General features: G+C 40.3%; 1 protein-coding gene across 8 annotated transcripts in view; it reads right to left on the bottom strand.

The window, feature by feature from the left end:
• Positions 1-1436: 1436 nt before the first annotated feature.
• TARBP1 (TAR (HIV-1) RNA binding protein 1) overlaps positions 1437-19613 on the bottom strand; it is a 93957-nt gene continuing 75780 nt past the window's right edge. For 4 of the 8 annotated variants that reach the window (XM_024232361.3, XM_054561274.2, XM_054561267.2 and 1 more), the window contains 6 exons: positions 13069-13150; positions 10922-11093; positions 6616-6807; positions 6332-6456; positions 5385-5521; positions 4355-4768 (listed from right to left, as the gene is read on the bottom strand). In XM_024232361.3, the coding sequence (XP_024088129.2) occupies positions 4600-4768; positions 5385-5521; positions 6332-6456; positions 6616-6807; positions 10922-11093; positions 13069-13150 (877 nt within the window). In that variant the 3' untranslated portion in view covers positions 4355-4599. Of the gene's footprint in view, positions 4323-4354; positions 4769-5384; positions 5522-6329; positions 6457-6615; positions 6808-10921; positions 11094-12740; positions 12837-13068; positions 13151-19613 lie in introns of those variants that run through there. The other 4 variants (XR_010140180.1, XM_054561258.2, XR_008527787.1 and 1 more) reach the window with 4 other exon arrangements.

The raw sequence follows: 19613 nt of genomic DNA, 5'->3' as shown, positions 1-19613 counted from the left end.
TATGGTTGCAGTTTGTGGCACCCCAAAGCAATTATAAAAGTAACATCAAAGATCACTGATCACAGATCACCATAATAGATGAAGCAATGAAAACATATGAAATACTGTGAGAATTAGCAAAACAGAGAGACACATGCTGTTGGGAAAATGGCACAGATAGATTTGCTTGACACAAGGTTGCCACAAATCTTCAATTTGTAAAAAATGCATTATCTGTGAAGCACAATAAATCAAGTGCAATAAAATGAGGTATGCCTGTATGAAGGAGGATATGTATAGATTATATGCAAATACTATACCATTTTATATAAGAAACTTGAGCATCTGCAGAATTTGGTATCTGCAGAGGGTCTTGGAGCCAATCCATCGTGGATACTGAGGGACGACAGTACTGTGTTCATGGATTAGAAGACTCACTTTTGTTAAGATATGGTTAAATTCTCTCGAATTTGATTTATAGGTCCAATACAACCCCAATCAAAATCTCAATAAGCTTTTTTGTAGATACTGACAAGCTGATTCTAAAATTTATATGGAAAAGTGAAGGAACTAAAATAGTCAATTCTAAAAGGAAGAACAAAGTTGGAGGATTCACATTACTTGATTTCAAGACATATTTGAAAGGTACAGTAATCAACACAGTATGGTATGGGCAAAACGAAAGATATAGTTTAATGGAACAATAGAGACCCATATAATAGTCAACTGTGTTTGGACAGAAGTACAAAGGCATTTCAACAGAGAAGTACAAAGGCATTTCAAAAGAGAAAGGATAATCTTTTCTCCAAATAGTGCTAAAAAATTGGATATCCAAATACACCAAAAAATAAACTAACATCCTCACACTTGGTACAAAAATTAACTCAAAATGGATCATAGAGCTAAATGTAAAATGTAAAACTATAAAACTTGAAGAAAATATGAAGAAGTTCTGCATGATCTTGTGTTTGGAAATGAATTTTCAGATAAAGCATCAAAAGCACAATCCATACAAGTAAAAGCTAAATTGGACTTTATCAAAATTAAAAACTTTTGCTCTGCAAAAGATACTCTTAAAATAATTAAGATAAATTACAGACTGAGAGACAATGTTTGCAAATCATATATTTTATAAGGAACTTGCATCCAGAATAAATCTTGTAATTCTCAAAATAAGAAAAACAATCCAGTTTAAAAAGTAAGATTTTGTACATACTTCTTAGAAGGTATACTCTGAAAAGTATATGAAAAGATGCTCCACGTTACTAAACATTAGAGTAATGCAAATTAATACCACAATTACATAATCACTACACACCTCTTAAGAGTGGCTTAAATTAAAAAGTTGACAACACCAAGTGCTGCCGAGGATGCAGAGCAACAGTCATTCACTGCTGCTGGCTAGGCAAAAAATAAAGCCCCTCTGGAAAACAGCTTTTTTACAGAGTTAAACATACACTTACCTTATGACCCAGTAATCACACTCCTAGGTATTTCACCAAATGAACTGAAAACAAAACCTGTATATGAGTATTTATTCAAAGCAGCTTTATTCATAATCACCAAAACCTTGAAACAACCCAGATGCCTACAACAGAGGAATGGATAAACTGTGATACATCTATGCAATGGGATACCACTCAGCAATAAGGAAAAATGAACTTCTGATTCACACAACATAGATGAGCTTTAAATGCACTTTCCTATGTGAAGAAGCCAGATCCAAAAGGCTACATATTATATGCTGTGATTTATAATATTCTGGAAAAGGTGAAACTAAAGAATAGAGAACAGATCAGTAGTTACCAATGGTTGGGATGAGGAAAGGGGTTGACTATGAAGGGGTTACCCAAGTAAACTTTGGGTGACAAAACTATGGCACTGTGGTGACAGATTCATGAGTTCACACTTGTCAAAACCCAGACTGTGCACTATAAAGAGTGACCTGAATGCACAAATAAAATCAACCAGGATATTGGTGGGATTACAATATGGAATGCAGGTTGTGATGAGTCTAGTTGTATTATAAAATATATGACATAACCCTTTTCAAAGAGGTGGGTAAGAAAGGGACTGACCTAGGTAACTGGAAAATGGTGTTTTGACCAGATACTGTAAGGCTACGGACAAAAAGAACTGTACACAGTTGCTAAATTTGCAATTCTGAAACTACGTTTATATTAGGATTGAACAAATAAGTAAATATAGATAATGAGAACCAGGTCTAGGTCAGAAAAAGCAGTTAAAAGCAAGAGGTGAATGTTAGAATGAATCCTGTGGTGCTGGATTGTGTCAGAGATGTCAGTACGAAGTCACGTTTATGTTCACCTATCTAGACTGATAAAGGCAGAAACATCTATAGCTATGTACATACATGGGTTGGTAGACATACACAGATCCCCTAGCTCCATCCACTGACCAGGCTTGTAATTTGCATAGCATCCAAGTATTCCCCCAAATATTAATTACTGTAGTAATTTTAACAGGTGCCCCTGAATTATTTGATACTCCTCCCTCCGACAGTTTACATTCCCTACCCTTTAGTATAGACTGGGCTTAGTCATTCACTTTTTTTTTTTTTTTTTTTTTTTGAGACAGAGTCTTACTCTGTCGCCCAGGCTGGAGTGCAGTGGCACGATCTCGGCTCACTGCAAGCTCCGCCTCCCGGGTTCACACCATTCTCCTGCCTCAGCTCCCTGAGTAGCTGGGACTACAGGCACCCGCCACCATGCCCGGCTAATTTTTTGTATTTTTAGTAGAGACAGGGTTTCACCATGTTAGCCAGGATAGTCTCGATCTCCTGACCTCGTGATCTGCCCGCATCAGCATCCCAAACTGCTGGGATTACAGGCGTGAGCCACCGCGCCCAGCCTAGTCACTCACTTTTAACAGACTAAGGAGACAGGCAGCAACTTCACAGAGAAGAATGTGGCAAGCGCAGCCTTCACCCACTGATGGGGGTAGTCCATCCTGCTGGTGCCATGAGCCACCTAACACGATGTGATGGGAAGGCACCTGACCACTGGCATGTTCTTCCTTAAAACCCACAACCTCAGTCTAATGAGAAAACACCAGACAAACACAAATTATGGGACATTCACAGAATACTTGGCCAGTACTCTTCAAAAGTGTCCAGGTCATGGAAAAACAAGGAAAGACTGAAGATCTGTCAGAGATATGAGGAGACTAAGGGGACATACAATGTGGTATCCTGGGTTGGCTCCTGGGGCAGAAAACAGAGTGGAAAACAGAGTGGAAAATGGGAGATCTGAATAAAGCCTATAGTCTAGTGAAGAGAACCACTATCAATGGTTAATTTCTTAGCTTTGATGGTTACCATGGTTATTAAGATCACATTAGAGGCATGTGGGTGAAGGGTGTATGAAAACTTTGTGTACTCTCTTTGCAACCCTTCTGCAAAACAGTTATTTCTAAAGAAAACTACAGAAGAAAATATTTACAGGTAATGGGCTCAAATTTAAATATTATTAAAAAGGACCCAGATATAATTGAAGTTCATTGCTGGGTAGTGATAAATAGTTACTCATAAATAATTAAGTAATAAATGCCAGAGGAAAAATAATTGAAAGAACAGAAACAGTCAATCAACACTTATAGGTTCCATTCTGTTGCGATAAAGATATACAGGAGTAATTCAACTCCTTTAGGTCCCTGTTCATAGTTGTCAGAATATAGACTATTTCTAACCACTATTTGATCTCTGTGTGCAAAGGTGATATGAAAAACTTCATATAAACTTTTTTTTTTTTTTTTTTGAGATGGAGTCTCATTCTCTCATTCAGGCTGGAGTGCACTGGCACAATCTCAGCTCACTGCAGCCTCTGCCTCCCAGGTTCAAGCAATTCTCCTGCCTCAGCCTCCCAAGTAGCTGGGATTACAGGTGCATGTCACCACACCCAGCTAATTTCTGTATTTTTAGTAGAGACAGGGTTTCACCATGTTGGCCAGGCTGGTCTCAAATTCCTGAGCTCAGGTGATCCACCCGCCTTGGCCTCCCAAGTGTGGGGGGCGTGAGCCACTGCACCTGGCCATAAACTTACTGTGAATGATTATGGCCTAATTCATGGCTTTAAAAATAATTTAAAACCTATTACCTGAGCATTCTGAGCCTCACACGGACGCTGGCTCTGCATCCTGCCAAACGTGCTTCCCGAGGGGAGTACAGAGATGGAAAGCGGCACAGAGGCTGACGACCCCTCTTCATTCGGAATCTTTGCCTCAACCTCCCCGGTCTCCGTATGACTCAAGGGTATGAGTGTTCACAGATGATCGCTGCTTTAACTCTGCTTTATCATAGTCCACATTTCTGACAACAGGCATTTCTAGGAAATAAATTATCTCTTAAAAAAATCCATTGTTTTATTTCCACAATTGCTTAAAATATTTTATTAAAGGAAGAATACAATTTAACAAAAAGTGTCTATTAAAGGGGAAAATATATAGTAATATGTTTAAGGCACATGGCAAACTTTTGGCATTAAATTGCAAGAAAAAAGAAATACAAATTATCACAATAAATTTCAGAATCTGTTTCTTTAGTTCAAATAGTTTTTTTAAAAAAAGTTTGAACAGCACCAGCGGTTCACTGAGGAAGGCACATCATGGCTTGTTATCTCCGTGTGAGAGCAGCTGCTGCCTGGTGTACTCCCAGATCAGCAGGGCTCCACTCACGTGGACGTTCAGGGAACGGATAATGCCCTGTTGAGGAATTTCCACACAAACGTCCAACTGCTGGATCAGATTTGCTGGAATTCCCTCACGTTCATTTCTGAGGAAGAAAATGGAAGAAAGGTTAGTTTTCCTGTAACAAACAATTTTTCTCTTTGATATTCTGAATGTTACTAAAAGAAACATTAACAAATGAAGTCTGTAGTGCTGGGAAATAAATAAGAGTGTAAAAAAAAGACTGATGGGTCAATTCCATGTTCAGCTGGCCATGCCAGAGAGATGAAATAAAAGGAAAGCCCAGGGGGCTTCTTATAAATGTTACAAATCAAAGAAAAGTGCAGGTATGAGCAGGAGTCAGGGTAAACTGTAAAACAGAAAGGTAACATCTTCTAGGCAGGCACGGTGGCTCATGCCTGTAATCTTACCATGGAGGCCAAGGCAGGAGGATCACTTGAGGTCAGGAGTTCGAGACCAGCCTGGCCAACATGGTGAAACCCTGGGTCTGGTGGAGCATGCCTGTAATCCCAGCTACTTGGGAGGCTGAGGCCTGAGAATTGCTTGAGCCCATGAGGCAGAGGTTGTAGTGAGCCGAGATTGTGCCACTACACTCCAGCCTGGGCTACAGTGAGACTCCATCTCAAAAAAAAAAAACAAGGTAACATCTTCCAGTAGTCTGGGGCTCAGAGAATATACTATGGACACGAGAAGCTTCTTACCCCAACAAGAGTAGAGATTTCTCAGGAAAGCAATATTGGGTTAAGTCTAAACTTTTGGCAGTTTGTTCCACTCCAATGATGGTATAACCTTCTGTTTTCTTCTGCTGCAGATAATCAATTAGCTGAGGTGGTTTTACCTGAATATTAGTTTAAAAAGAACAGAATATTCATTCAGTTATAGCCCTGCTTGGAGTAAATTAGAGTTAAACAACATATTAACCTAAACTTAACCCTTTTTAAAAGAAAAAGGACAGAATTATACGTTATAAAAAAGAACTCTCCCAACATGACATAAATTTCTTTTTTTTTTTTTTTGAGGTGGAGTCTTGCTGTGTCGCCCAGGCTGGAGTGCAGTGGCGTGATCTTGGCTCACTGCAAGCTCCGCCTCCCAGGCTCACGCCATTCTCCTGCCTCAGCCTCCCAAGCAGCTGGGACTACAGGTGCCCACCACCATGCCCAGCTAATTTTTTTTTTTTTAAATTTTTTAGTAGAGATGGGGTTTCACTGTGTTAGCCAGGACGGTCTCGATCTCCTGAGTTCGTGATCCGCCCGCCTTGGCCCCCCAAAGTGCTGGGATTACAGGCGTGAGCCACCACACCTGGCTAACATGATACAAATTTCTAAGAATTATTCCTAAATCAAGAGTGGGCTGTAACAGGATATGTTTTACTGAACAGAATTCTACATTATTGATGATTTCTAAAAATGTGACCTATAAAAAAATAAGTAGAAAAACAGAAGTGAGCTGTATGTTATTTTTAAACACTGTTCTTAAATTATTAAAGACTGTACTATTATAAATTATGCAAAAGGACTAATACACAAAGATAGAGCACTACAAAATATTTTTACAAATACAAACTTTTTTTAAAACTTTTATTTTAGGTTCACGGGTACATGTGCGGGCTTGTTTTAAGAACTTTAATAATAAATTACTTTCCACCCACCTCCACTAGAGGAAGCCACTGTTCTGCAGAGACACTGAGGTGCTGAAACTGTTTGTCGCTGATACACTGAAGGCTGCCAATAACGAGCACTGAAGCCCCAAATACCTCACAGGTCCTGCACAGTCCTGCACAGAACACCTGGAATCATTAAGATTGTTCCCAACACAATGCTAAGCTCAACATGTCGCATACATTCCTTTGAAGCTCCCGTGGCAGTGGATTAATTAAAAAATGTTGAAGACCAAAAGCTTTCAGGCAAAGCTCCCGGAAAACTCCAACTTTACCTCCTAAATTGGTCGGTTTGTCAATGAGCGAGGCCACGACGATGAGTCTACTAATTGACTTTCCAAGTCTGGCAGCACGATCCTGAAACAGGAGCTCCAGGTCTAAGTCAGGAACATGACTGTTCCACGGGATAATCTTCTTCTGAACATCGGTCCACTCCGCTTGGTTATCTGCTTCGACCAAATTACTACCTGGGAAGGAAAAAGAAAACAATCCCACATATAAATAAATCTGAATCTCTATACATTTATGTATACATGTATATGTATTTTTAAGAATGTGAAATAATTTAGAATGAGATAATTTAGAATGAGATTTAACAAAGCATTAACTAAAAAACTTCAGTTGGATTCAGACACAATTCCCATTTGTAGTAGTAATTTTAAGTTTTCAAAATCAGCTTTACTAACCAATATATTATGATAATTATGGAAACATGAGAAACATGGAAACATGAGATACACATTTTTTCACATTTTAGCATATCTGAAATTGAGACACATCTTAGAATCCAGAGTATCATAGTTTGGTAACATTTTTTTCCTTGGAAGTACATAAAATACTGATGTATCTTACAAACAACAGTATATTAGATTGGGATTTTCTATGGAAAGACTGTATTTCTGAAAACAATATAATAAAATATCTAAAATAATTTTACAAGTGCTTGGAGTAACTTTTCTAAAATGGAGGATGTTGTATAAAGCAGTTATCTCTTGACAAAAGTGATGAGGACACAGAACGTTACTAGCTTATCTGACTGCAGTGTTTTCATCTCTGTAGTACAGGACTGAGACTCTACCTCTCAGGCTCTTCCTCAACTCTGTCCTACTCCAAACTGCTTTCTGAGCAATCAAGGAGCACTTAGTTCACTTAGGATAGGACAGACATGCAAATAACTGTAACACAGTACAACAGTGAAAGTAATGCTCACACAGAAAGGGGTTACTAATGTCTAGGGGAGGGAGAAGCAAAGGGTAAGACCCCGGAAGGCTCACGGGAAGGAAGGTAAAGTTTGCAAAGCAGACAGTAGATACAGCATGTGCACATGCATGGGATGTAGGCGCAACATGCTTCAGGCAGCAGCAAGTACCTTGGTTTAGTGCACGGCCTGCAATGGAGTGAAGGGAGATGGCTCAAACCAAAGGGCTTTGCATACAATGATACAGAATTTATTCTATTGGCCAGGCATGGTGGCTCATGCCTGTAATCCCAGCACTTTGGGAGGCCAAGGTGGGAGGATTACCTGAGGTCAGGAGTTTGAGACCAGCCTGGCCAACATGGCAAAACCCCAACTCTACTAAAAATACAAACATTAGCCAGGCGTGGTGGTGGATGCCTATAATCCCAACACTTTGGGAGGCCAAGGCGGGAGGATCACCTGAGGTCAGGAGTTTGAGGCCAGCCTGGCCAACACAGCGAAACCCCATTTCCACTAAAAATACAAACATTACCCAGGCGTGGTGGTGGACGCCTGTAATCCCAGCTACTAGGGAGGCTGAGACACGAGAATCGCTTGAACCCATGAGGCAGACATTGCAGTGAGCTGAGATCGTGCCACTGCACTCCAGCCTGCAGCCTGAGAGACAGAGCGAGACTCCGTCTCAAAGAAAAAAAAATTATTCCACAGATGAAAGCCATTAAAAAATTTTAAGGAGAGTAACAGTACTGCTGTGTGTTTTAGAAAAATCTCTTTTAATAGCTATGTGAAGGCTAGAAACCATTAAGGGGCTTTTGTACTAGTCCAGGTAAAGACAATGCCAGTCTAAATGAAGACAAGGCAAGAGGGGCTAAAGAAGAGGAAGAGGAGGCAGCTTTGGGAAGTGAAATCACCAAGACTGGGTAACGGATGTGGCAAGAGCAAAAACAGGACAAGAATGATTTCCATGATGATTGAGCGATACCATTAATAGGGCATACAGAGCAGGCACTTTTGGGCAGAAAGGCAAACTGAATTTGGATATGGTGATATTTCAAGAGCTTAAGGAATATCCCGGTGCTAATGTCCAGTCTGTTCAGGACAGAGGCTGGGCAGCAGATAAGGATTTGAAAGTTACAGTTACACAGGCGGTAGTTTCAAGTTGGGGACATTAATAAATGTGTTCTGGGAGAACATGAAGAGTGAGAAGAAGACTGGGCCAGTGAAAACCTTCAGTGGCAGGAGGAGAGGTTGGTCAGAGGGTACAAAGTTAGTCAGTCAGGAATAAGCTCTTGTGTTCTAGTACACAGTAAGATGACTATAGGTAACAATAATGTATGTATACTTCCGAATAGCTAGAAGAGAGGATTTTCCATGTTCTCATCACAAACGTGAGAGGTGACAGATATGCTAATTATCCTGATTTGACCATTACACAATGTATATATGCATGAAAACATCACACTATACCCCATAAATATGTACACTTATTATTTGTCAATTAAAAATGAAGTAAAACTTTTATAAAAAAGAAAAAAAATTAGGGGGATACTAACATTTAAGCCTCAGCATGGAAACCCTATTACAACATGCCCCTCTTTACTAAAAACAGGCAGAACAGACAGACCTCGTTAGCCATTCTGCCATTCCAGTAATGCTGTATTTCCCTGCTCCGCTTTACGCAGAACTGGACAGCTGTCTACAACGCCATCTCTCTTCCCTCTCCTCCCAGGCTCTACCCAACCGCACTGGGAAGTGCCTCCTGTCACTGTCCTTTGCTCTAGAATCTTCACAGTTGCTTTTCCTTTTCCAGTAAAGCTCTCGCCGCGACAGACTTTGCCTTGCCTTTCCCGTACTTCCTTGGGGTCTCTGCTCAATGTCAACTCCTTAGAAAGGTCTTTCTCACCCTCCGTCCCTCTCTTCACCCTGCTTTGTTTTTTCACGGTACTTCTACTACCAGACACTGTGTTAGGTACGTGTTCCCTGTTGTCTCCTCTGTTAAGAACGTGGGCTCTATGAGGCAGGGACTGGGTCTCATGTCTAACATGCAGGAGACAATCAATCAATCTTTGTTGAATGAATACATTTAGGACAGTATGTCTTAAAACACATTAGTGAACCATCCAGAGGCCTGAAAAAATTGCATTTTCCCAGAACTCTCCTCCAGAGATACTGAATTAAACTAAGGGTGGTTCCAGACCCATAATTGGCCTTTAAAAAAAAGAAAAAAAAATCTAAGGGTGGGACATGGAATCTGAATTTTCAACAAGTCACATGTGAGTCCTGAAGACATGAAAAGTTTGGAGAAGCATTGATGTCAGGGGCATGTGAGGGACTCAGAGCGAGAAGCGTCAGAGTGAGGAGGAAAGGCAGGATGGTGGGAGACCAGCAAACACGTGGCACAGAAAGGGCAGGTGCAATCTGAGGGCAGCATCCATCTGTCCACTCGGACTGTGTAAAGGAAACTGAAAGAAAATTTCTAATTTCCTGAAAGATGTTTCAAAGGTGGTAATTGGCTGACAGAAAGAAGATAGCCTACGGTCATTAAGACGGTTAGCTGTCATTTTTAAATTGAGTTAGGGAACCTGATCCTTGGGTTTTTAGGACAGCTTGACTGTGAAGGGGAAGAGGAGGAGGAGGAGGAGGAGGAGGGAGGAGGAGGAGGAGGAGGAGGGAGGAGGGGGAGGAGGAGGGGGAGGAGGGGGAGGGGAGGGGGACGGGAGGGGAATGGGGAGAGGGAAGGGAGGGGGAGAAGGGAGTAGGGAAGGGGGAGGAGGGGGAAACGGAGAGGGGGAGGAGAGGGAGGAGAGGGAGTGGGGAGGGGGAGGAGAGGGAGTGGGAGGGGGAGGAGAGGGAGTGGGAGGGGGAGGAGAGGAATGTGGGTCCCAGAGGAAGCTGGTGGAAAGGAGTCTGTGTACAGGGAAGGGTGAGACAGAGGAGAAGGGATAACACGAAGCGACGTCCAACCAACCAAGAGGGGACCAGAATCAAGAGCTCTGCTTTATTCCTACGAAGGACAAAAAAAGAGATTTCATCATTTGGTCCTTTTGGAAATGTTTATTTTTACAGAAATATACAGTAGAAAAGCAATGAGTGTTAATGAACAATACTACTTAAAAGGGAGGCCACTGGCCATCAGCTTTATATAAAGCAGATCGGGCTTTCTTTGGCTTTTTTTTTTAAATAGCTTTAAAGCTAACTTTCACTAAAAGTGTTAGTCAAAGTTATACCACACTTTTTCACTGTCTTTTCCCTAAGTGGAAAGGCAGAGTTCACCATGTCAATGAAAGTGATATTATTATTAACTACCTGTCCTTAGTAACTTAAATCAAAAAAATCTAACCAGATCAACAAGGGGAAAAAATAAAATGAAAATTATTTTTTACCTATGTCTTGCTGAGACCAGTCACCTGGTTTTAGTTTACTAAGTTGAGTTTGAGAAAGGTACCACTGAAATCCCGCATCTAAAGGAACATCAGTGAATCTGGTAAATTTATCAATGGTGATCCACTCATCTTCAATAAGGCCTGAAAGGCGTGGAAGGATGTAAAATATGGTCTGAAAAGAGAATTATAAAATCTAAATTTCTTCCCTTAAAAATAACAAAGAAATATATAACATGGAAAATACAACTGAATTATTAATGATATATTCTCCAAACTATTACATCTGCTCAAACTATATACTTTCATTTATATCTTATAGCAACTGTCTATATATATTTCTCATCTTCTCAGAAATTAGGGGATTAATTTAGGGAATCCCTGAGAGGAGGCAGAACTTGTACTCCGGTACTTCTAACTGTGTGTAATAAACCAGTATGTGCCTCATAAAAACAGTGTTTCAGAAGTCATCAGTTCTAACGATGGACAGTATTTGGAAAGTGCAATTTACTGACAACTAAATACCTCCAAAGGCAATCAAGTTCAAGCTCTTTTCATGATAAGCCTTTCACTCTCGTACCCATTAGATAAATTTAGAATCTGAATTCTGGTTTGACTAATATAATTAGTTGTGTGACGTTAGGCAAGTGATTCAGCCTTTCTTGGCTTCAACTTCCTCATTTGTAAGAAGAGGATAAAATCAGATTACAACAGCATATTAAAGTGTTCGTGAAAACGGCATAGTCTGACACCACTGTAAACAGTCATCGCATAAGCAATCCTCCTTTGCTTTTCTTACCTATTAAAAGAACTGAACCATAAAAACAACCAATAGTGAAAAAAGTACATAGGAAGCAGAGGTCCAAGTAACGGGCAACTTAAAAATGAAACAATACCCTTAGCAGCAATGCACATGTCTTCATGAAAGGTTTTAGAATGAATATGGTTTTCTTCATGCTAGCTATATCTGTGCAAACTTAAACTGGCACAATGATCACGACTACATGTTGATTAAGGGGGCACTAAGTACAGCTCCAAATACATGAAGAGATACAGTTCCTGTGAACAATTAAGCCCCATTATTTTATTTACACATACACTTTTACTTCATTTCATGACTGGAGAATAAATCATAAAACATATGAGAGTGAGGTGGTCAAACGTAAGGATGAGGGAGGGCAGGAGGGAGGCAAAGGACTTACTCCTGTTGGAGGACTGAATAGAAAAAGGTTGACTTAACACTACAGAGTGACTAGAGGAGTCCTGCAGAAAGATGCCGGACAAAGCATTCTGGGCGCTAAAGGACACAGAGCAGAGCATATTAAAATCTTTGAAAAATCCTAAATGATATTTGCAGTGAAGCAGCAGAAAATACACATTAGTGTTCTAAGATGCATATCTTGCAATATATAGATCTATACTTTTTTAAAGATCAGTTTATCAATAATCTTAGTAATCCACCAAAAAAATTGCTTATGTACAGTAGCTTAAGTTACCAATAACTTATAAGTTCTTCAGAGGAAAAGCCCTATGTCAATGATTTAAATTCAAGAGTGGCACATTATAATTACAGTTGAAAAAGGGAAAAGGTAACATAATTTATGCAATGTCTACTGATTTACATATTGAATTAATTTACATGTTATAATAAGCATGTTTATGGTTCTTAAAATTATATAAGCACATTTTGTTACAGTCACTGAGGTGATGTATCATCTCCTATACAATTTTCATTACCCAGAACCTAAAAATTGCCATTAACAAAAGAGTATATCTTTTTGTTCTTTCATTAACAATGGGCTTCAGTACAATGAAATCTCACCTGCACAAATGTTCTCACTCATTTCCTTTTAATGTCAGAACAGATTTCTGTTTAGAGTTAAATATTCCCTTCCATTGTTTACAAGCCAGACACTGCCTGAGAAATAGAAAGTGAAAATGACTAGCCAATTTTCACTGCTTAAGAGTGAAATGAAAGCAAGTCATCTGCATAAAGTGACAAAGTTAAACTTAGAACTTTAAAATGTTAAGGTGATGTTTGTAAGTAAGACAATAACTTTACCCTAATCACAACCCTTCAACAAAAGCAGAAAGGAAGCATCAGGATTAAAGATACAGTAGAGAATTTACAAATGATATTCTCTACTCACCTCTAGACAATAATCCTCGAGTGGGTGAAATGTTGCAAAAAAGAAATGCTCTTGAATGCGTTGCCAATTCTTCTTGGCATTCCTAAGGATTAAAAATATGGTATGAGCCACAGACAAATGAAACAACTCTGGTGAGGGGAGAATCAATTCAGTATCTTAAAGGGGGGCGGCAGAGTTGAGAAGGAACAGAAAATTTTATGAACTTTATCCTAAGATTTATACACACCTCTCCAAGATCAATACATACTTTAAAAACTGACACTTACTAAATTTCACATTTTGAAATGGAACCTTAAACCTATGTCTGGCAGAAAACTCTTTTTTCCAGGAGAGAAAACCATTACATAAAAGACACTTTTTCTACTCCAAAGACTCATACCATGCAGTCAAGCTGTACCTACTTTCACAAACCAAACAAATTTACTATGAGCAGGGTTTAAATTTTTAAAACATCTGTTGTCAAGTTTATGTCTTAAAAGGCAAAAAAGGTAGGGATAAAAGTTATACAATATGGCAGGCAGGTTTCAGATAAAATTCATGATCATCAACCCATAAACTAAGCAGCAATTTCAAGACATTTTTCTGGCAAGATCACGCTCCTGCCTTGGCCAATGTATCTTCTTCACTCCCTGGAATGCCTATGCCCTCCCCGACCCTCTCACTATCAGCAGACGGCCATGCGTCACACATCACAGGAGACAGGAGTGAGAGATCTTTCTTCATCCTGCCACCTCCTTACTCACCTGTCCTCTTTTCTCCTTCACTGTCAAGAGTCTTTCTTCAAACGGCAACACCCTGCCCCCAGCAGATCCCATTCCCCTGGGTTTTGCCCTATCTCTCCCAACTTCTGCATTTCCCCTCTTCTCTATCCTAGCCTTTCCTTCAGCCTTTTCAAAAGGGCTTTTATATCTAGACTTAAAAAACAAAACAAAACCTTATTAAAGTGTCCATCAGTAGTGGACTCAAGCGATAACCTAAGGCAAATGGAATATTAGGTATCTGTTAAAAGAAAAGCAAGTTTTTTTCTTGTAAATTTGTTGGAGTTCATTGTAGATTCTGGATATTAGCCCTTTGTCAGATGAGTAGGTTGCAAAAATTTTCTCCTATTCTGTAGGTTGCCTGTTCACTCTGATGGTAGTTTCTTTTGCTGTGCAGAAGCTCTTTAGTTTAATTAGATCCCATTTGTCAATTTTGGCTTTTGTTGCCATTGCTTTTGGTGTTTTAGACATGAAGTCCTTGCCCATGCCTATGTCCTGAATGGTATTGCCTAGGTTTTCTTCTAGGGTTTTTATGGTTTTAGGTCTAACATTTAAGTCTTTAATCCATCTTGAATTAATTTTTGTATAAGGTGTAAGGAAGGGATCCAGTTTCAGCTTTCTACATATGGCTAGCCAGTTTTCCCAGCACCATTTATTAAATAGGGAATCCTTTCCCCATTGCTTATTTTTCTCAGGTTTGTCAAAGATCAGATAGTTGTAGATATGTGGCATTATTTCTGAGGGCTCTATTCTGTTCCATTGATCTATATCTCTGTTTTGGTACCAGTACCATGCTGTTTTGGTTACTGTAGCCTTGTAGTATAGTTTGAAGTCAGGTAGCGTGATGCCTCCAGCTTTGTTCTTTTGGCTTAGGATTGACTTGGCGATGTGGGCTCTTTTTTGGTTCCATATGAACTTTAAAGTAGTTTTTTCCAATTCTGTGAAGAAAGTCATTGGTAGCTTGATGGGGACGGCATTGAATCTATAAATTACCTTGGGCAGTATGGCCATTTGCAGGATATTGATTCTTCCTGCCCATGAGCATGGAATGTTCTTCCATTTGTTTGTATCCTCTTTTATTTCATTGAGCAGTGGTTTGTAGTTCTCCTTGAAGAGGTCCTTCACGTCCCTTGTAAGTTGGATTCCTAAGTATTTTATTCTCTTTGAAGCAATTGTGAATGGGAGTTCACTCACAATTTGGCTGTTTGTCTGTTACTGGTGTATAAGAATGCTTGTGATTTTTGTACATTGATTTTGTACAAGAAAAAAACAACCCCATCAAAAAGTGGGCAAAGGATATGAACAGACACTTCTCAAAAGAAGACATTTATGCAGCCAAAAGACACATGAAAAAATGCTCATCATCACTGGCCATCAGAGAAATGCAAATCAAAACCACAATGAGATACCATCTCACACCAGTTAGAATGGCGATCATTAAAAAGTCAGGAAACAACAGGTGCTGGAGAGGATGTGGAGAAATAGGAACACTTTTACACTGTTGGTGGGACTGTAAACTAGTTCAACCCTTGTGGAAGTCAGTGTGGCGATTCCTCAGGGATCTAGAACTAGAAATACCATTTGACCCAGCCATCCCATTACTGGGTATATACCCAAAGGACTATAAATCATGCTGCTATAAAGACACATGCACATGTATGTTTATTGCGGCACTATTCACAATAGCAAAGACTTGGAACCATCCCAAATGTCCAACAATGATAGACTGGATTAAGAAAATGTGGCATATATACACCATGGAATACTATGCAGCCATAAAAAATGATGAGTTCATGTCCTTTGTAGGGACATGGATGAAATTGGAAATCATCATTCTCAGTAAACTATCGCAAGGACAAAAAACCAAACACCGCATGTTCTCACTCATAGGTGGGAATTGAACAATGAGAACACATGGACACAGGAAGGGGAACATCACACTCTGGGGACTGTTGGGGTGGGGGGAGGGTGGAGGGATAGCATTAGGAGATATACCTAATGCTAAATGGCGAGTTAACGGGTGCAGCACACCAGCATGGCACATGTATACATATGTAACTAACCTGCACATTGTGCACATGTACCCTAAAACTTAAAGTATAATAATAATAATAATAATAAAAAGAAAAGCAAGTTTACTGGAGTTTCACCTTTGGTAGGAGGAGGAAGGAGACTGTCTTGTTTTTATTTGATGCCTTTCTGCACTGTTCAACTTCCTATGAATATCACTTAAAAACAACTACTGTTACCAAAAATGAAACAGAAGCCCTCTTTTGACAGCACCTCCACCATCAGCTTTTGAACTTTCTAATATACTATTTTTTGAGAGAATTTTCTAAATCAGTTGACTGTGTCTCACCCTCCTTATCACCCATTTTTTGAAAAGTTAAAGACATGAAATATTTTAAATATTTCGAATATTCAGGTAAAGAAAATTATAGACACCAATAAACCTACCACTCTGATGTAATATATGTTAATGTATCATCCTATCCGCATTTGGACTTTTTTTTTTTTTTTTTTTTTTGAGACAGGGTCTCACTCGGTTGCCAGGCTGGAGTGCAGTGGTGCAATCTCCGCTCACTGCAGCCTCAACTTCTTGGGCTCAGGTGATTCTCTCACCTCAGCCTCCCGAGGTGCTGGGACTACAGGTGCATGCCACCATACCCTGCTAACTTTTTTTTTATTATTATTTTTATAGAGAACAGGGTTTTGCCATGTTGCCCAGGCTGATCTTGAACTCCTGGGCTCAAGCAATCCACTCACCTCGGCCTCCCAAAGTGCTGGGATTACAGGCGAGAGCCACTGCACCTGGCCCCCTCTTGTACCTATTTTAATTTGGTTTCAATCCCCTAATTATGCTATCGAATGGCTCTTGATAAATCCAGTAAGTACTTTAGGCTCTTATTTACCTTACCTCAAAGCCTGTCCATTTCTCTGTCCCTAATCTCATACTAATCTAAATCACAATTTTCCTCCCACTCTGTCTTGCTCACCTCCGATCTGCTCTTCACACTTTAATGCAAAAGAAAACTGGATGATGTCATTCTCAAGGTTAACTTTTTGCTGGCTTCCCAATTCACTCAACATCAACCCAAGCCCGGCCCTGGCTCCCTCCATCTTGTGACTGCTCTGTTGCCTCCCTCAGCCAGACCAAGCTTGCTTTAGTTAAAGCTCTGGGCAAATCAAGTGGGGCTGGCCGTTACCAAACACAGTGTCTTCTGCACAGAAATCTCTTTCCTTCAGTCTTCATTGACCTAGCTCCTAGTCATGCTTTAGATTTTAATGTAAACATCATGTTACTTAGAAAGGCTTTCCCTAAACCACCCAGACTGAATAGTCTGTATTTCCTCATCACCACATTTACTTTTCTGTGATTTATTTTAAAACTTCTAAAAATTGCTCTGATTACTTGATGTCTATTCCCATTTGACTGTGAGTCACATGAAGAAAGAGGCTCATCTACCTGGCTAACCCCCAGCACCTGGCCTTGTGCCTGTCACAAGCCGATCCCAAGGAGGTATGCAATCACAAAATAGAGGTGGCTTAATGCCCAGGGTGCCTTATTTATTTATTTATTTTTGAGACAGAGTCTTGCTCTGTTGCCGAGGCTGGAGTGCAGTGGCGCTATCTCAGCTCACTGCAACCTCCACTTCCCAGGTTCAAGAGATTCTCCCGCCTCAGCCTCCTGAGTAGCTGAGATTACAGGCGCCTGCCACCACGCCCAGCTAATTTTTGTATTTTTAGTAGAGACAGACAGGGTTTCACCATGTTGGCCAGGCTGGTCTCGAACTCCTGACCGCAGGCGATCCGCCTGCCTTGGCCTCCCAAAGTGCTGGGATTACAGGCGTGAGCCACTGCACCCAGCCAGATGCCTTATTTTGATTGGCTATATCTCCTACCTGGTACTGAGATTTTTTAAGTTATTTTTTTAAAGCGCGTTTTATTGCTTAATAAAAAATATGAGTGAAGCCAATTGCTTTTAGAAATCAAAACACAGCTACCAAGAAACTTAGAATAAGATCAACAACCAGGATCAAAATGTCTCAATACCAAATAATCACTCACCATCTAATCACAGAGAAAACTACAAGCTGACAAATGCCTATCTGCATGTTAAATTATGGCAATTCCCTCAAACTCCCTTCCATTAAGGAAGGGCTGAAAGTCTATGCAGTAACTATACCCGCTGTCCCCTGGTTACCTATCTCTAACCATCAAACCAAGTAGCACGTAAGTTCATTAAATTACATAATAAAATATGATTAGGAGCAACTTTGGTAGCTTGAGTTTGGATTATTGCATGATAATGCAAATGCGATCCTGAGAAATATTAATGTTCAAATCTACACATGTAAACTCAGCCATGTGTTCACCAAATAATAGGAAATACACCATACACCAAGGAGAAATAAGACATTTAAGGTCCCTTGAAAAGATCAAGATTTTTAGTTTTCAGAGGACAGTTGGAATTTTAGGGGTCCCTGGCAATGCTACACTGAATGACTAATTTTGATGACCAGCCTTTGCTGGGCCAGGCACAGGGAGGTCATTCTCCAGTACACAGAACTGTGCACGATGTACCAGGAATCCATTCTCACCTCTGCTCTCTGTCCCTCCTCTGGAACCCATCTCCCGACAGCTAACTCTCTTTCTCTCCTGCTATTCCCCTGTTTTATCTCATGCTATTCACTTTTCTCTTTTCTCCATTTTAGTATTTATTTGTATTTATCAAATATCTTTCTCCCAAGCCCCTAAAACCTCCCTTACCCACTTAATGCCCAAATGCCTCTTTTCAACAAATGCATCAAAAGTGAAGGGAGGTAGAAAGCTACATTGTGGCCAGGGAGGTACCCTCGCCCCAGCCCCATACGAAGCTACACAATGACTCAGTCTTATTTGTACCATGTACAAATAACTTAATGGTCACGGCCAAGACTTCTACATGTTACTGGTTTTCCAAATGCTATTTCATTTGCCTATTATGCTGCTTCCAACACTTAAACATTTGTGTATATAAATTAGTGGGTGCTTTTTCAGCTTTTAAGATGAAAAATCTTTTACGTTGGTGATATTGCCTGTCTCTAAAATTAAAAAAAAAAAATCCAGAATTCTTGGATGGCAATAATCTATGATAATAATAAAAAGGCAAAACAGCACCACCTCAGAGATGAGGAAACAAGCGCAGAGACCTGGAGATGCTTATGACACTGCAGCCTGCTTCTGCACCGTGAGAGGTGCGGGGAAAGAGAGGCAGACATGGGAACCACCGTGGGGGCTTCACAGATACTGGGTCCTGCACCGCTCCCTCACCCCATCCACGTCACTTGCTTGATACTGAGCTTCCATGTATGATTTTGTCTGTGGAATAGGAGAGTTCTCTTAGAAAAGAAAAAAGCCTTTAGCTATAACTAGTAGAGCTGAGAGATTAAGAGTATGTCTTTAAAGTCAGGTCGTGCCACTTCTAAGCAGTTCTCAAACAACAGAGGATGACATTTAGCTATACTGAAGAAAAACATGTACAAGTATGTAAAAGATTATTTGTACAATAAAGGATTGAGGATAAAAGGGCAATAAGAGGTCAAGGTGGAGCTGACAATGAACTGTAATTAACTACACCCCAAAGTGAGCTGCTTACGCCTGGCCCAGTCCGAGCCCTCGATGCTCCAGGACGGCAGCAGAAGGATATGGAAGGAGAAGCTGATGCGGCATGGGCACCGCCCCCTCCCTGTAGGCCCTGCTGGAGGAGAGTGAGGGCGATAAGGGTGACGAGGGCGACGAGGGTTC

This window comes from Pongo abelii, chromosome 1, assembly GCF_028885655.2.
Source record: "Pongo abelii isolate AG06213 chromosome 1, NHGRI_mPonAbe1-v2.0_pri, whole genome shotgun sequence".
Taxonomy (NCBI): Eukaryota; Metazoa; Chordata; class Mammalia; order Primates; family Hominidae; genus Pongo; species Pongo abelii.
Note: the sequence above shows the minus strand (reverse complement) of the source record. Positions and strands in the feature narration are given on the sequence as shown.